A 14,306-nucleotide genomic window follows, 5' to 3' on the forward strand; every position below is an offset into this window, starting at 1 on the left:
GAGGTAAAATGTAGACAATCCTTCCCGTATCGCAGAATAAAGACAAGTCATTTCTCCACACAGACTAAAACACCCCAAGAGTAGACCTCCGACCAATAAGTAGGTTAAAAAAAGTATGAGACGTCATGAAAATGGTAGAATCAAATTTCTATGAGTTTTAAAACTGTCTGAAGTTCAATTTAGGTTTTAAATGACAGTCAAGTCGCTAATAAATCAACGCTTGTTGTTGACTCGATTGATATATATGTAAATGTAAACATAATAGCTCATATATTATCTATACAATCTATAAAATCTATAAAATATATATAAAAACACGTTTAAAATAGGCAACATCAATTACTCCTAGAGCACGAGCTGTCAGTGTTCATTTTTTTGTGTCTATTTCAAGGTCGAAAATGAACTTTGAAATTGATTAAAATAGAGTGTCGTTCGGTGTTATTGATTCAAAGTCTTAGTGAAAGAAAATATGACGTTAAACAATAAGTAAATAGGATAATTTTAAAAAAAATAAAAAAATTAATTGAAACTACCGTTAGGGAAGTGACGGTGACCCACCGACTCTGAGATCAACTAAGAGCGACGGTGTAGCGGTATCCATTTCGTGGTTGAAGTTGAATGGGACTGTGGATGGAGGGATACCGACAGTTGTTGCAATTTAACATGTGGATTATGGATATCGCATGATGATTAAAGTATATCATTTCTAATTGTAAAGAATTTAGATAAATAATTTCAAAATTTAAAAACCCATACAATCCGACAACGGCACAACTTTCCGATATGGATACGCGATTATGCAATGCACGTGACACATCTGTTACACCTTTTGTCTTTTACTCACTTCTTTCATAGATTCAGGAAAGCACTCACTTTTTGTGTGACCCCACAATTTATTATTTCTCTTATCTCTTTATTCTCTATCCAACACTACAACTTTCATCCCCTCACGCGCTCCTCACGTGCGATTACTTCCATAACTTACACATACTCAAACACACCCATCAAAACCTAACCAACCTCTAAGTTACAAAAAAAATAACAGAAGTTCAATCGCTAAAAATCATAAAGGTACTTTAGTTTAGTCTCTTTTACTTTGCTAGGTATATACTTATAAGATTCTGTATCTATCTATCTATCTGGTGTATTTGTGTGCTTTTGGGTATAATGTGTGTTTGTGGGCGTATGATGATTCAGTTGCCTTAATTAATGGCCAATTTAATCCCCAGATTGTAAAGGTTTGATCTTTTTGTTGATTTAGTACTCTTTATATTTATACTTTCCTTAATTTTTCTTTTTAGTTGTTTTTGGGTGTATACTTGTATATATATGTAATGAATTTTCAAAAGGTTTAATCTTTTGGCTTAATTTGATATTTTAGACTGTAGCTTATTTTTTAGTACATGCTTGTTTTAATTCTGAATGAATCTATCTGTATATTTATTTCAGGTAAAATCTACTTTTTTTTTTTTTTGGGTTTGTGACCTAAATAGAAAAGTTCAAACCCCAAATTGTAAAAAGGTTCGTTCCATTACATTTACTGGTATATACATACACTGTATCTGTATATATTTGCCTTTTAAATAAGTAATTATTTGGGTGTTTCAGATATAATTCAAATGAGATGAATTTGAGGCAAAGACCAGTACCCACGCGCGGCCGTGAGAATGCCCACGCGCCACCAAATGCAGGAAGGTTAGAAGAGCCGTACAACATAATCCCCATCCACAGTTTGCTTTCCGACCACCCATCTCTCCGGTACCCAGAAGTACGAGCCGCCGCGGCCGCTTTACGAGCCGTCGGTGACCTCCGTCGTCCACCGTTTCGCGAATGGCGAGACGGTATGGACCTTATGGATTGGCTCGGTGCGTTTTTCGGGTTTCAACACGACAACGTTCGAAACCAACGAGAGCACCTTGTTCTCCACTTAGCAAACGCCCAAATGAGGCTGACCCCACCACCCGCCATCGCCGACAACCTCGACCCGAAAGTCCTCAACCAGTTCCGCCGTAAGCTTCTCAAAAACTACGAGTCATGGTGCTCGTACCTCTGCCGGAAATCGCAAATCCGACTCTCTCATTTCCGCCAAAATCCCGACACCCACCGCCGTGAACTGCTGTACGTAGCGATGTATTTGTTAATTTGGGGTGAAGCGGGTAATCTTAGGTTTACGCCCGAATGTATATGTTATATCTATCATCATATGACTATGGAGTTAAACCAGGTTCTTTCGGGTGATTCTGATGTGAACACGGGTCGTGCGTTTATCCCTTCAATAACGGGTGAAAACGCGTTTTTAAACAAGATTATCACACCAATTTACAAAACGATTAAAACCGAAGTTGCAAGAAGTCGAAACGGAACTGCACCGCATTCAGCTTGGAGAAATTATGATGATATAAATGAGTTTTTCTGGAGTCGAAAATGTTTCAAGAAACTGAAATGGCCGTTGGATCTATCAAGCAATTTCTTCATAGATGACCCGAAAGTTGTTAATCGGGTCGGCAAAACGGGTTTTGTTGAACAACGAACGTTTTGGAATGTTTTTAGAAACTTCGATCGGTTATGGGTTTTGTTAATCTTGTTCTTTCAAGCTTCGATGATTGTCGCTTGGCGAGAACCTTTATATCCATGGGACGTTTTAAGTATCCGCGATGTACAAGTTGAATTGCTTACCGTTTTCATAACGTGGGCCGGTCTTCGATTCGTTCAATCTATACTCGATGCCGGGACCCAATATAGTTTGGTTACTCGAGACTCGAAATTGTTGCTCTTTCGAATGATTATGAAAAGCTTAGTATCGTTAACTTGGGCTATCGTGTTTATTATCTTTTACATTCAGATTTGGATCCAGAAAAATTCTGATCGCCAATGGTCGGATGCTGCAAACGATAAGATCATCGTGTTCTTGAAAGCGGGTTTGGTTTATATAATACCCGAAGTGCTCGCAACGATCCTTTTTGCGCTACCGTGGGTTAGAAACTTTATTGAAAAATCTAACTTTATAGTTTTCGACGTGTTAACATGGTGGTTTCACTCTCGACTATATGTAGGCCGGGGTTTACGAGAAGGATTAGTTAATAATGTGAAGTATACAATCTTTTGGATCATTATATTGCTATCGAAATTTTCGTTTAGTTATTTTCTACAAATTAAACCGCTCGTAGCACCCACGAAAGCTTTGTTGAAACTAAAAAAGATCGATTATAATTGGCACGAGTTCTTCAGGAACACGAATCGGATGGCGGTTTTACTTGTGTGGGTTCCGATTGTGTTGATGTATCTAGTCGATATTCAGTTATGGTACACGGTTTTTTCGGCATTTGTTGGATCGATTATCGGGTTGTTTTCACATTTGGGTGAGATTCGTAACATCGAGCAGTTAAGATTACGGTTTCAGTTCTTCTCGAGCGCGTTACAGTTTAACTTAATCCCCGAGGATCAAACGTTGGTTGCAAAGGATAACCTTGTTCAGAAGCTTCGTAACGCGATTCATCGGGTCAAACTCCGATACGGGCTTGGTCAACCCTTTACGAAACTTGAATCCAGTCAAGTTGACGCGAGGCGATTTGCGTTAATTTGGAACGAGATTATTTTTACAATGCGGGAAGAAGATTTGATTAGCGATCGAGAGGTCGAGTTACTGGAGTTACCTCCAAATTGTTGGAATATAATGGTGGTTCGATGGCCGTGTGTTCTTTTATGCAACGAGCTTCTTCTCGGTTTGAACCAAGCGAGCGAGCTCGCGGGTGCACCTGACCGGTGGGTCTGGTTCAGGATTTGTAACAGTGAGTACAGACGATGTGCAGTAATCGAAGCCTATTGTAGCATTCGGTTTTTGCTACTTAGTATCATTCAAACGAGAACCGAAGAACACGGGATCGTTACTCGATTGTTCATGGAAATCGATCATTATATCAGTCTTGGTAAATTTACAGAATTTTACAAATGTCAAGTTTTACCTCGAATTCACGATCGGTTAATCAAGTTGATTAATATTCTGATGTCAAAAGATCAAAACGTGAACAAATTAGTCGATGCGTTGCAGAGTCTTTACGAGATTACGGTTAAAGAGCTCCCGAAATGTAAGAAGCCCACGGCTCAATTGATGCAAGAAGGTTTAGCCCCGCAAAACCGGGCTACAACCGAAGAGGGTTTGCTTTTCGTGAACAAAGTTCAGTTTCCGAAACCTGACGACGCTTTTTTTTACCGACAGTTACGGCGGTTACTCACGATTTTGAGTTCTCGTGACGCGATGCGTAATGTCCCGAAAAACCTTGAGGCCCGGAGACGTATTGCGTTTTTTAGCAACTCTTTGTTTATGAACATCCCGCGGGCCCCACAAGTTGAGAAAATGTTGGCGTTTAGCGTTTTGACACCGTATTATGATGAGGATGTTTTGTACAAGAAAGAAGGGTTACGAAAACCGAATGATGATGGTATCTCGACGTTGTTTTATTTACAGAAAATATACGAAGACGAGTGGGATAATTTTATGGAGCGAATGCGTGCAGACGGGGTGAAAACTGAGGAGGAAATTTTCAATTCGAAATCTCGCGAGCTACGTGCGTGGGCATCGTATCGAGGTCAAACATTGGCACGTACGGTTCGTGGGATGATGTACTATTATCGAGCCCTAAAAGTTCTCGCGTATCTCGATTCGGCTTCGGAAATGGATATTAAGCAAGGGTCGATGGCGTTTGGTGGTTCGAGAAGTTTACACCAAACGGGAGCCGTGAACGAATACGGTGCGGTTATGATGAAGTTCACGTACGTCGTTGCGTGCCAACAATACGGGTCGCAGAAACAAAAAGGCGAATCGCAAGCGGAAGATATCGCAAATTTGATGAAAAATAATGAGGCACTTCGGGTCGCTTATGTTGACGAGGTTCATTTGGGCCGGGGCGAGGTTGAGTATTACTCGGTTCTCGTGAAATTTAACAGTCAATTACAGCAAGAAGAAGAGATTTATCGGATTAAGTTACCGGGCCCCATGAAACTCGGTGAAGGAAAGCCCGAAAACCAGAATCACGCTATTATTTTTACACGTGGCGACGCTTTACAAACGATTGATATGAATCAGGACAACTCATTCGAGGAGGCGTTAAAAATGCGAAACCTTTTGGAGGAATTTAAACTCAATCACGGGATCCGTAAGCCAACCATTCTCGGGGTTCGTGAAAACATCTTTACGGGGTCCGTTTCATCTTTAGCGTGGTTTATGTCAACTCAAGAAATGAGTTTCGTGACACTCGGTCAACGTGTTCTCGCAAACCCTTTGAAAGTCCGAATGCACTACGGTCATCCCGACGTGTTTGACCGGTTTTGGTTCTTGACCCGAGGCGGAATTAGTAAAGCATCGAAAGTAATCAACATAAGTGAAGACATATTCGCGGGTTTTAATTGTACGTTACGGGGCGGTAACGTGACCCATCACGAGTATATTCAGGTCGGCAAAGGTCGCGATGTCGGGTTGAATCAGATTTCAATGTTTGAAGCGAAAGTGGCCTCGGGAAACGGCGAGCAGGTTTTGAGTCGGGACGTGTACCGGTTAGGTCACCGGCTCGATTTTTTCCGTATGTTGTCGTTTTTTTATTCGACGATCGGGTTCTATTATAACACGATGGTAATGGTTGTAATGTTGTACACGTTTTTGTGGGGCCGGCTTTATCTCGCTTTGAGCGGGGTCGAAGGTGCGGCCATGGACAACAGTAGATACAACAAAGCGTTTGGCGCGATTTTGAACCAACAATTTGTGGTCCAAATCGGGGTTTTTACGGCCCTACCTATGATTGTCGAGAACTCGTTAGAACACGGGTTTTTATCCGCTGTTTGGGATTACTTAACGATGCAGTTACAACTCGCGTCGATATTTTTCACTTTTTCAATGGGAACACGTAGTCATTACTTTGGTAGAACGATTCTTCATGGTGGGGCCAAGTACCGAGCCACGGGACGTGGGTTTGTTGTCGAACACAAGAGTTTTGCCGAAAATTATCGGTTATATGCTCGAAGTCATTTCGTTAAGGGAATCGAGCTCGGTGTGATATTGACGGTGTACGCATCAAACACCCCGTTAGCTATAAGCAATTTTGTTTACATTATCTTGAACGTATCGAGTTGGTTTCTCGTTGTGTCGTGGATTATGGGCCCGTTTGTGTTCAACCCCTCGGGTTTCGATTGGTTAAAAACCGTGTACGATTTTAACGAGTTCGTTAGATGGATTTTTAACGGTGGAGGTTCGTTAGCGAAGGCTGATGTCAGCTGGGAAACATGGTGGTACGAGGAACAGGATCATTTACGCACAACGGGATTATGGGGGAAGTTACTAGAAATAATACTCGATCTACGTTTCTTCTTTTTTCAATACGGGGTCGTTTATCATCTCAAAATAGCAAACGGGAGTACAAGTATCGTCGTGTACTTGATCTCGTGGGTTTTCATGAGCGTTTTTGTGTCGGTTTACATTGTTATAGCGTACGCTCAAGATAAATTTGGTGCAAAAGAACACATTAAGTACCGGATCGTGCAGCTTTTAGTGACGTTTTTGATTGTTCTGTTGACGGTGTTGTTATTGGAGTTAACAAAGTTGACGGTTTTGGATTTGTTCTCGAGTGTTTTGGCGTTTATTCCAACTGGATGGGGGATTATATCGATTGCTCAGGTTTTAAGGCCGTTTCTTGAGAATTCGATTGTTTGGGATACGGTTGTGTCGTTGGCTCGGCTTTATGATATGTTGATTGGGATGTGTGTTTTGACTCCTCTTGCGTTTTTATCATGGATGCCTGGGTTTCAATCGATGCAAACCAGGATTTTGTTTAACGAAGCGTTTAGTCGTGGGCTTCAAATTTCAAGGCTTCTCACCGGGAAGAATATCAACACGGAGTCTTAATATTTTGAGGTAATTATTCTCTTCCTAACATCTTATAATTAACCAACTCTATATGGCAACTTTTGACCCGTTAGCTCATGACTGGGTCAATTTGGGTTTTGTTTTATTTGCATTTTCATGTCAACTTGATGAAGTATTAGCTGAAAGCTGAAAGGTAAACTTAATGAATGGGTCAATTTGGGTGTTTTTTTTCTTTCATGTCAACTGGATGAAGTATTAGCTAAACGTGTCGAAGAGTGTAAAGTTTTCCCAAGTATATTACTAGATCATGTCTTTTATGTAACTCAGTGATACAGAGGTTTTGTTGAACCAAACCGTCTACTTAACAGTAAAAGCCTTTGAATTGCACTAAACTCGTTGTTCTTTTAAATTATCTTTCAGGTTTTGGGTGCTTGCAAAGGCCTTTATGTCCTCGAATGCTGCCTGTTTGGTAGCAGTTGGGGTTTCAGAAGGCAGTTTTGTGTATGAAGAAGAAATTCAGGTGGTGGAGAGGTTATCTAGATATAGTTATCTCTTGTTGTTAGACATTTGATCCTATTTTTTTTGACCTAATCCAATTGTATTAGAAGTGGTGTTAGATATCTGCAATTCAATCTATGTACATAATCAATCATGTCATGTCAATCATTGTTCTTTGTCGATTCGACAATTTTTTGTATCTACTTCCCGCCTTTTTCAACTTCTTGTCGAATCATCATTTCTCTTATGAATTGAAAATAATGAATGTGTACGTATGCAAGTGTATATACACAGATATTCTACGAGTGCGAAGCAGGTATGCCTAAAATGTTTCTCTTACAACTAAGTTTACTCGAATACTGACCGGTTCCTTTTGATGCAAAATGTCATCTCGAAACCCTCTTTGGCAACGCAGATATTAATAAGACATTTATATCGGATATACACGAATTGTTTTATGGATTGAGTCGCTGTTTCTTGATGAACAAATAAGTTGTTTTCTGGTGACCATTCAAATGGCTTCAAAGTTTAGTATTAATGATGTAATATGAGCTAAAGTGAGAACAACCAACATGATTTGATTCGAGTCGACCCATATATATTTATTTTTATTTTATATAAATATAAAAGTGTACGAATAGAGTCACAGAGTAAGTTTATCACATAAAGCTACAATTAACAGAACCAAACGATTTTTCAGTTTTGTTTTACAAAAACAAAAAAAAAAAAATAAAAAAAATAAAAAAATAAAAAAAAAATTTGTGCTCAAAATCATTATAACTTTTATTCTGCAGGAAAATATAAATTATAAATTATAGGCTATTTACCTTTTAACTTTTGTAATATCAATTACAGTTTTACCTCTTGTATGTTAAACTTTTGAAATATCAATTACAGTTTTACCTTTTTAACTTTTTTACACGCATGTCTTAACATACAGTTGAGATCTCTTTTGCAACAAAATGGAAGGAAATTTTGTTGTCAAAATTTGTATTTACAACAAAAATGGTTAACCAGTAGTAAATCTAAACTACGTGTAACAATGGATCCACACATCTTTACACACATTTTCCTACCCCAAAATTGAATTCCCTAAACAACAAGATTAAAAATGTTTTCTTTTGCTTATATTTCGTTTCAACTTCGATTTATGGCGTTTCTTGTGCCTGCAGCAACTTTTCTGTGCCCCCTAAAACCAGACCTTTTGTCTCTTCGACGGTTTTTTGATGGTATCTTTTTTCGATTACTTACATTCAACTCTGTCGAAACATTTAATGGTTTATCATCAGAAACGGATGACCGAGAATTGAAAATGACAGGTGGACCTGGTCGAAGTGGTGGTGGTGGGGCCCAATGCTCCAGAACATCTCGATGGTATCCCTATCAAGGCAAAAAAAAAAAAATCAGCATAAAGGAATAGTTAAATACATAGGCACGAATTTGTTTGACTTTTAAGGTCAACCTGCATATCTAAGAATTAAGAGGAACAAAATTGATACCTGAAGTACAAAGTTACGTCTTTCGCAATCCCAAAACATGTTGACAGTCCAGTTCGTTTTTGACCTGATCTTGTCGCGAACTGTTGAAAAACTAATCTGATCTCTTGAAGTAAATCGGTCAACTTCATTGAACCAAAGGCACGTAAACAAATTCGAGATCGGTATGTGCTCTCTTATCACCACACATCCTTCCGGAACATCTATCATAATTCACCCACGTTACTCATTTCTATCGAAAAATAAAGTAAAAAAATGTATAAATCTTATAAATAATGGCCTACCACTTCTAATAGGAAGCTTCGCTACAGAATACGGGGTCAAACCCTCTTTCTTATAAAAGTCAATTTGAAAGTCAATGGAAGCGTTATCGTACTTCTCAGCCACCTTATTAGCTTCGGCTTCTTGAAACACGTCAAAGCGCTTATAGTGCCTAGATATTGCAAAACTGGCATTCTCCCTCCATAAAAACCTGAAAGTGATTAGAACCAACACATATTTATCATTACTCATGGTACTTTAAATATAAGACTAATATCAAAGGAGACCCAGGTTCAATCCCCACCAACCTCAATTTGGGGCCTTGACTTTCAAAAAAAAAAAAATATATATATAAGACTAATATTTAAAAAATGATACGAGAGATAAATACATGCTTATAGCGTCCCGCTAGAAATTAATTATACCTTTCAAGGATTTGATAAGGGTCGACCACAAGCTTAAGTTTCCCGTCCAACCATATAGAGTACCGAGCATTCGGGAAAAGCCTATGTGATAGAAGTTTCGGAATCTGCCATAAACGTAACAATTTTAACAAGATTTTTTTTAAAATAATTAAAACAAACAAAAAAAGCAATCAAGAAATTAGTATATTACCTTTCCAGTGCGCCTTGGATCAGTGTATGGAGGGTTATAGATAACAACAATTCTCCACAAGCCTATCTTTTTGCTATCATCCAAATAACTCGAATTCTTCATAAACTTTTCGGTTTCTTCATCAATAAACATGAAAAAGCAGACATTTTGCTTTGAAGTTTCGCTAATGTTCGTTGGTTGTTGTACCAAATCATAAGCTCCTAGACAACTTATATCATTAGAAACACCATTAACTTAGAATTATACGCATGCGTTCATGTATATAAGACGAATATAGTGTTATACCAAAAATTGCAGACGCAACCACCACTCCACGACATTGGTCCATTTGAAAAAGATCCGAATCGCTAATATCATATCCAGATTTGTGTCCAGGCCTATCTCCTCTAACAAATCTTTTATTAGAAATTATTATTAGCGACGATAGAAATGGTGCACATAAAACAATATTCCATTAGAAGACTTATAAGCAAGGTTGTATAAAATCGCTACTTGGGGAGTACTCAGTTGGGACTTAATAGGGAGTACTCGGCAACTCGAGGAGTACTCGGATGTTGACCAAGTTTGACTTTGACCGATTTTGACTGATTTTTGACCAGTTTTGATTAATTTTCAGAGTTTTGACCGATTCTCCGAGTAATCCTGAGTTTTGACCGAGTTTGACTAAGTACTTCCCGAGTTGCGAAAACGAAGTACTAGATGAGTAATTCTGAGTTCTGCAACATTGCTTGTAAGTTATAAATCTAAGAATGACATACCCACAATGTACGGTCATCGACTCTTTGATATCATAAGATTCAAATCTTTGCTTTAAAGTAGGATATCCACCAAAATCGGACCCTCCAAATTCACTTTTGATTAAACTTTCGTCATGGATGTACGTTAGATTATGCAACACAGGAGAATAGGATGGCCATTTCGGCATTAAAGAAATAGCATCTTTCACAGGTAGATAACACACTGGACATGCTGAAACATGAAAACTATACGACTTAAACAAAACATAATTTTCTCAAAAATGAAAAAATAAAATGGTGGCAATTTGAGCTTACGACGAGGGCCCGTTCTTTTCTTGTCGGCTGGCGGAGGTGGCAATGTGAAAGTCGCACATGGATTCCCGGGAGGAAGTGTGTATCCCGTGAAATAAACGGGCGGTGGAAGGTGGGGTTCAACCTGGTTATTGTTATGATTAACGGTGATTTTCATTTGATTGTTATTTAACCTGGTATCTAACTCCCGAGGTCTATTTTCATCGATGATTGGTGAAAAGCCGGGAAATGATACTGACAAAGTGGCCTTCTGGTTCATTTCACCTTCAAAAACGCCCAAAGACGAACTAATAATTGATAAGAAAATGAAAAATTATATTAAGACCATATTTCTCAATACAACAACAACTTAAATTTGTCAATCGCTCATACGATTACTCCATCTTTAGTGAAAAAATGCCGTAAACATGAAAAAAGAGGTTATTGACAGCAGAGTTCAGGTAGCTAACTTAAGTTACAAGCAAATAAATTGCATTAAGCATTACAAGTTGTCATCATTAGTACTTAGCATTATTTAAAACCAATGCTTTCAATATTGATATTAAAAACAATATTTTCATCTCAATCCCACATCAAAGTCAAATACATACATCTGTATAACAAAACAGAATACGGTAGAATATCAGAAATCAATATGTTAGAGTGAAAAAATTACAAAACAGGCACTTAACTCGTTGATGCTAAAATAATCCCAAAAATGTTGATGCTAAAATATTATGAAACAGGCAAATCAAAGTCTATTATACCAAAAATGTGCAACAAGATTAAGAATACTAAAATTGAACTCAAGGAAGAGTATGAGACAGTCACATTGAGGCATAATTAAAAGAAAATGATTTAAGATCCACCAAATATACGAGTTAGGAACAAGGACACACAAATATAAAGGAATGTTTCGATGTGTTTTCCAAAAATGTTGATTGGGGCTTATAAAATCAGAATGGTTAAGCGCTGAATGATTCCTAATCTGAATAATTCAAAGGTCTGAATAGCTGTTGAATCATTCCATTAAGAGGTAAACAAACACACTCTAAAATAACTAGCCAATTCAGCCAACTAATAAACTAATTAATTTTGACCCTAAACAATTAAAAAGGATCCAAATAAAACCATTCTGTCACTCAAACCTAATAGTTGTTACTAACAAGGATTCATAAGCAGTTTTATCCAAACCACTAAAATACGAATTATGGTTCTAATGAGTTTGAACCACTGTTGTAAAACACCCCGTCTCGAGCCGTTGCGACGCCCGTTGCGACGGTTTGGTGACTAGTCCGTCCCGCCTCGAAGAAAACCGTCTAATATGACAGTGAACGGTCAAAATTCGAGTCAAAATTGAAAAAAATCATTTAAAGTCTGTCAAAATTCGAAAAAGCCAGAAAGTCGGTAAAATCGGTCAAATTTGTCGTATTATAGTTTGAATTTTCTGTATTAAATTAACGGTGATAGCGATTAGGGGAAGAATTAGTCAATTAAAGTTTTTGGCTTTATAATAAGTACACATATATACATTTAAATACTTAAAAATTTAAAAGTCAACTTTGGTCAACGTCCGTTTCGACCCCTGTCTCAACCCCGTCACGAACGTCTAGACCTTTTTAGGACCCAACCGTCTCGACCCCGTCTCACGTCTTTTGCAACCTTGGTTTGAACAAACAGAATAGTAATAGTAATGCCAAATTACAACATTCAAATACATTGCATTACAACTCCTATCTAATTCTAATTAAGAACTAATAACACATAATAATTTAGGGGAAACTGAACATGAAAAACAAACCTTTGGCAATGTAAAGAATCCATAACATAGCAGCAAATGAAACAAGTGACAACAGCAGCAATCCAATCTTCTTTTTAGGTACACATTTAAAGATCCAATTCCAAATGTAATTATTATTACTATTACTATTACTATTACTATTATTATTATAATAATAGTAATAATAATACTTATCTTTATTACTGAACACTTTTGATGATGATTTCTTTACTGATGGTGGTGAGATTAACAATTGTTGTTGTTGTTGTGGTGGTAAATTGACTCCCCTTACATTTTGAATTTGATTTTGTTGTAAACTGCCATTACTCGATGACCGTACAGCCAATGAACCTAAACTACCAACACTTGATGATGATGATTGTGCATCCATTGAAGACCCATTTTTCATTTTCCCTCAATTTCAATTTTTGTCACCAAGATTTGTATTATCTAATCATAAAAGTTGAAACTTGATCGAAAATGGTTGTTGTTTTTCATGTGGGTGTTTATGATTTCATGTTATTTCTGGAAATCTGTAATGGGTTTCATTTTAAGATTATGGAGAAATGAAGATGATAGATGGAAGAACAATGCGAACAAAATTATGTTTTCAGACTTTGATTTTTTACTCCGTAATATTTTTTTTTTTTTTTTTTTTTCCTTTCCTTTTATTTTAATAAAAAAATAAAGTTACTAGAGTAATAAAAGTCTGACAAAAATTGTAAATTCAATCCGACATAATAAAAGTCTTCAATGACGTTTTTAATTTCAGCACGTGATTTAGGAGATTTGCAATTTTTTAAGGTTAAAGCTAATAAATAACTATATACTTTTATTCTTTTTTTTTTCCAATTTAGACTATATATTCAGAAAAATATTATTTAGACTATGTACTTTGAAAAAATATGTTAATTTAAATAAATTGTGACTGGTTACCTGCTAGACCAGTTAAACTGATTATATGTCATTTTTTTTAGATTGAAAACATTACACTTATAGTCTCCGTGGTTCGTTCATTTTGCATGTGCAGTCCCTAAAGTTAACAGATGTTAAAGAGTACGTTAAATCGAATCAGCTACCAAGCATCTTCACTTCTTCATCATCGTTTCTCATCATCTTAACCTAAAAAATTTTGGCGTTTACGAATTTGAGGATTTAATCTGAAAACAATCTCAGATTCGTGTTCAACAACCTAAATCGAAGCCTCGTTCATCATTAAATCGCATTTACAACAGCAAATTTGGCTCAGTCTAGTGTTCTTTGAATAGTCAAAAAAAGTCAACAACGTGTTCTTGATAAAATTCGAAGTTTTTGTGATGCTTTGGGCTGTGTTTATAACTAGCATTGAACGTATGATTAAGAAAATTTTTCATGAAGAGATTGATGCCTAAAAATAGCTATAACATGATGAAGATAAAGGAAGGTTTTAATTGTTTTTTTTTTTTTTTTTTTTTTTTTTTGTTTTGTTGTTACATTCTTCAAGAACACCTTTTTTGTCTTTGTTTTTGTTATGGTTTAAGATTACGAAGATGATAAAGAGGACTGATGATATAATAATAAGAAACTTTAGGGACCAACCGTGTATTTTTAACAACGTTAGCATGTATAACAAAACCTTATTTATCAGGTTAGCAAGTTAAGTTAATTTAAATTAACACATATATTACTATAAAAGCTATTAACAAGAGTGATCTCCCCACTCTTATTCGTCCAAACACTGTTCACTCACCTTTTTTTTTTACGTGTACCAATTTCTACATTGAAGTCATTATTAT

General features: G+C 36.9%; 2 protein-coding genes and 1 non-coding gene across 5 annotated transcripts; 2 read left to right on the top strand and 1 right to left on the bottom strand.

Annotated features, from left to right (window-relative positions):
* The first annotated feature begins 1,006 nt into the window (after positions 1 to 1,006).
* LOC139886565 (callose synthase 11-like) lies at positions 1,007 to 7,575 on the top strand. 2 transcript variants are annotated; one of them, XM_071870410.1, is made up of 3 exons: positions 1,007 to 1,071; positions 1,609 to 6,901; positions 7,274 to 7,575. In XM_071870410.1, exon 2 carries the CDS (start codon positions 1,625 to 1,627, stop codon positions 6,890 to 6,892), a length of 5,268 nt encoding a protein of 1,755 aa, XP_071726511.1. In that variant the 5' UTR covers positions 1,007 to 1,071; positions 1,609 to 1,624; the 3' UTR covers positions 6,893 to 6,901; positions 7,274 to 7,575. The 2 variants fall into 2 exon arrangements, with proteins under 2 accessions (XP_071726511.1, XP_071726510.1); XM_071870409.1 differs by lacking the exon at positions 1,007 to 1,071 and adding an exon at positions 1,448 to 1,521.
* LOC139887444 (small nucleolar RNA J33) lies at positions 4,609 to 4,685 on the top strand. Its single transcript, XR_011773276.1, has one exon. It is a non-coding gene; the product is annotated as a small nucleolar RNA J33 (small nucleolar RNA).
* Positions 7,576 to 8,284: 709 nt separating the features above from the next.
* Positions 8,285 to 12,637, bottom strand: LOC139870686 (probable hexosyltransferase MUCI70). 2 transcript variants are annotated; one of them, XM_071858477.1, is made up of 9 exons: positions 12,553 to 12,637; positions 10,776 to 11,059; positions 10,482 to 10,692; positions 10,009 to 10,109; positions 9,724 to 9,923; positions 9,534 to 9,637; positions 9,132 to 9,319; positions 8,851 to 9,050; positions 8,285 to 8,731 (listed from the first exon to the last, which is right to left on the bottom strand). In XM_071858477.1, exons 1-9 carry the CDS (start codon positions 12,573 to 12,575, stop codon positions 8,489 to 8,491), a joined length of 1,554 nt encoding a protein of 517 aa, XP_071714578.1. In that variant the 5' UTR covers positions 12,576 to 12,637; the 3' UTR covers positions 8,285 to 8,488. The 2 variants fall into 2 exon arrangements, with proteins under 2 accessions (XP_071714578.1, XP_071714571.1); XM_071858470.1 differs by having other exon boundaries at positions 10,009 to 10,118.
* Positions 12,638 to 14,306: the final 1,669 nt, after the last annotated feature.

The sequence above is a fragment of the Rutidosis leptorrhynchoides genome, chromosome 1 (genome assembly GCF_046630445.1).
Source record: "Rutidosis leptorrhynchoides isolate AG116_Rl617_1_P2 chromosome 1, CSIRO_AGI_Rlap_v1, whole genome shotgun sequence".
Classification (NCBI taxonomy): Eukaryota; Viridiplantae; Streptophyta; class Magnoliopsida; order Asterales; family Asteraceae; genus Rutidosis; species Rutidosis leptorrhynchoides.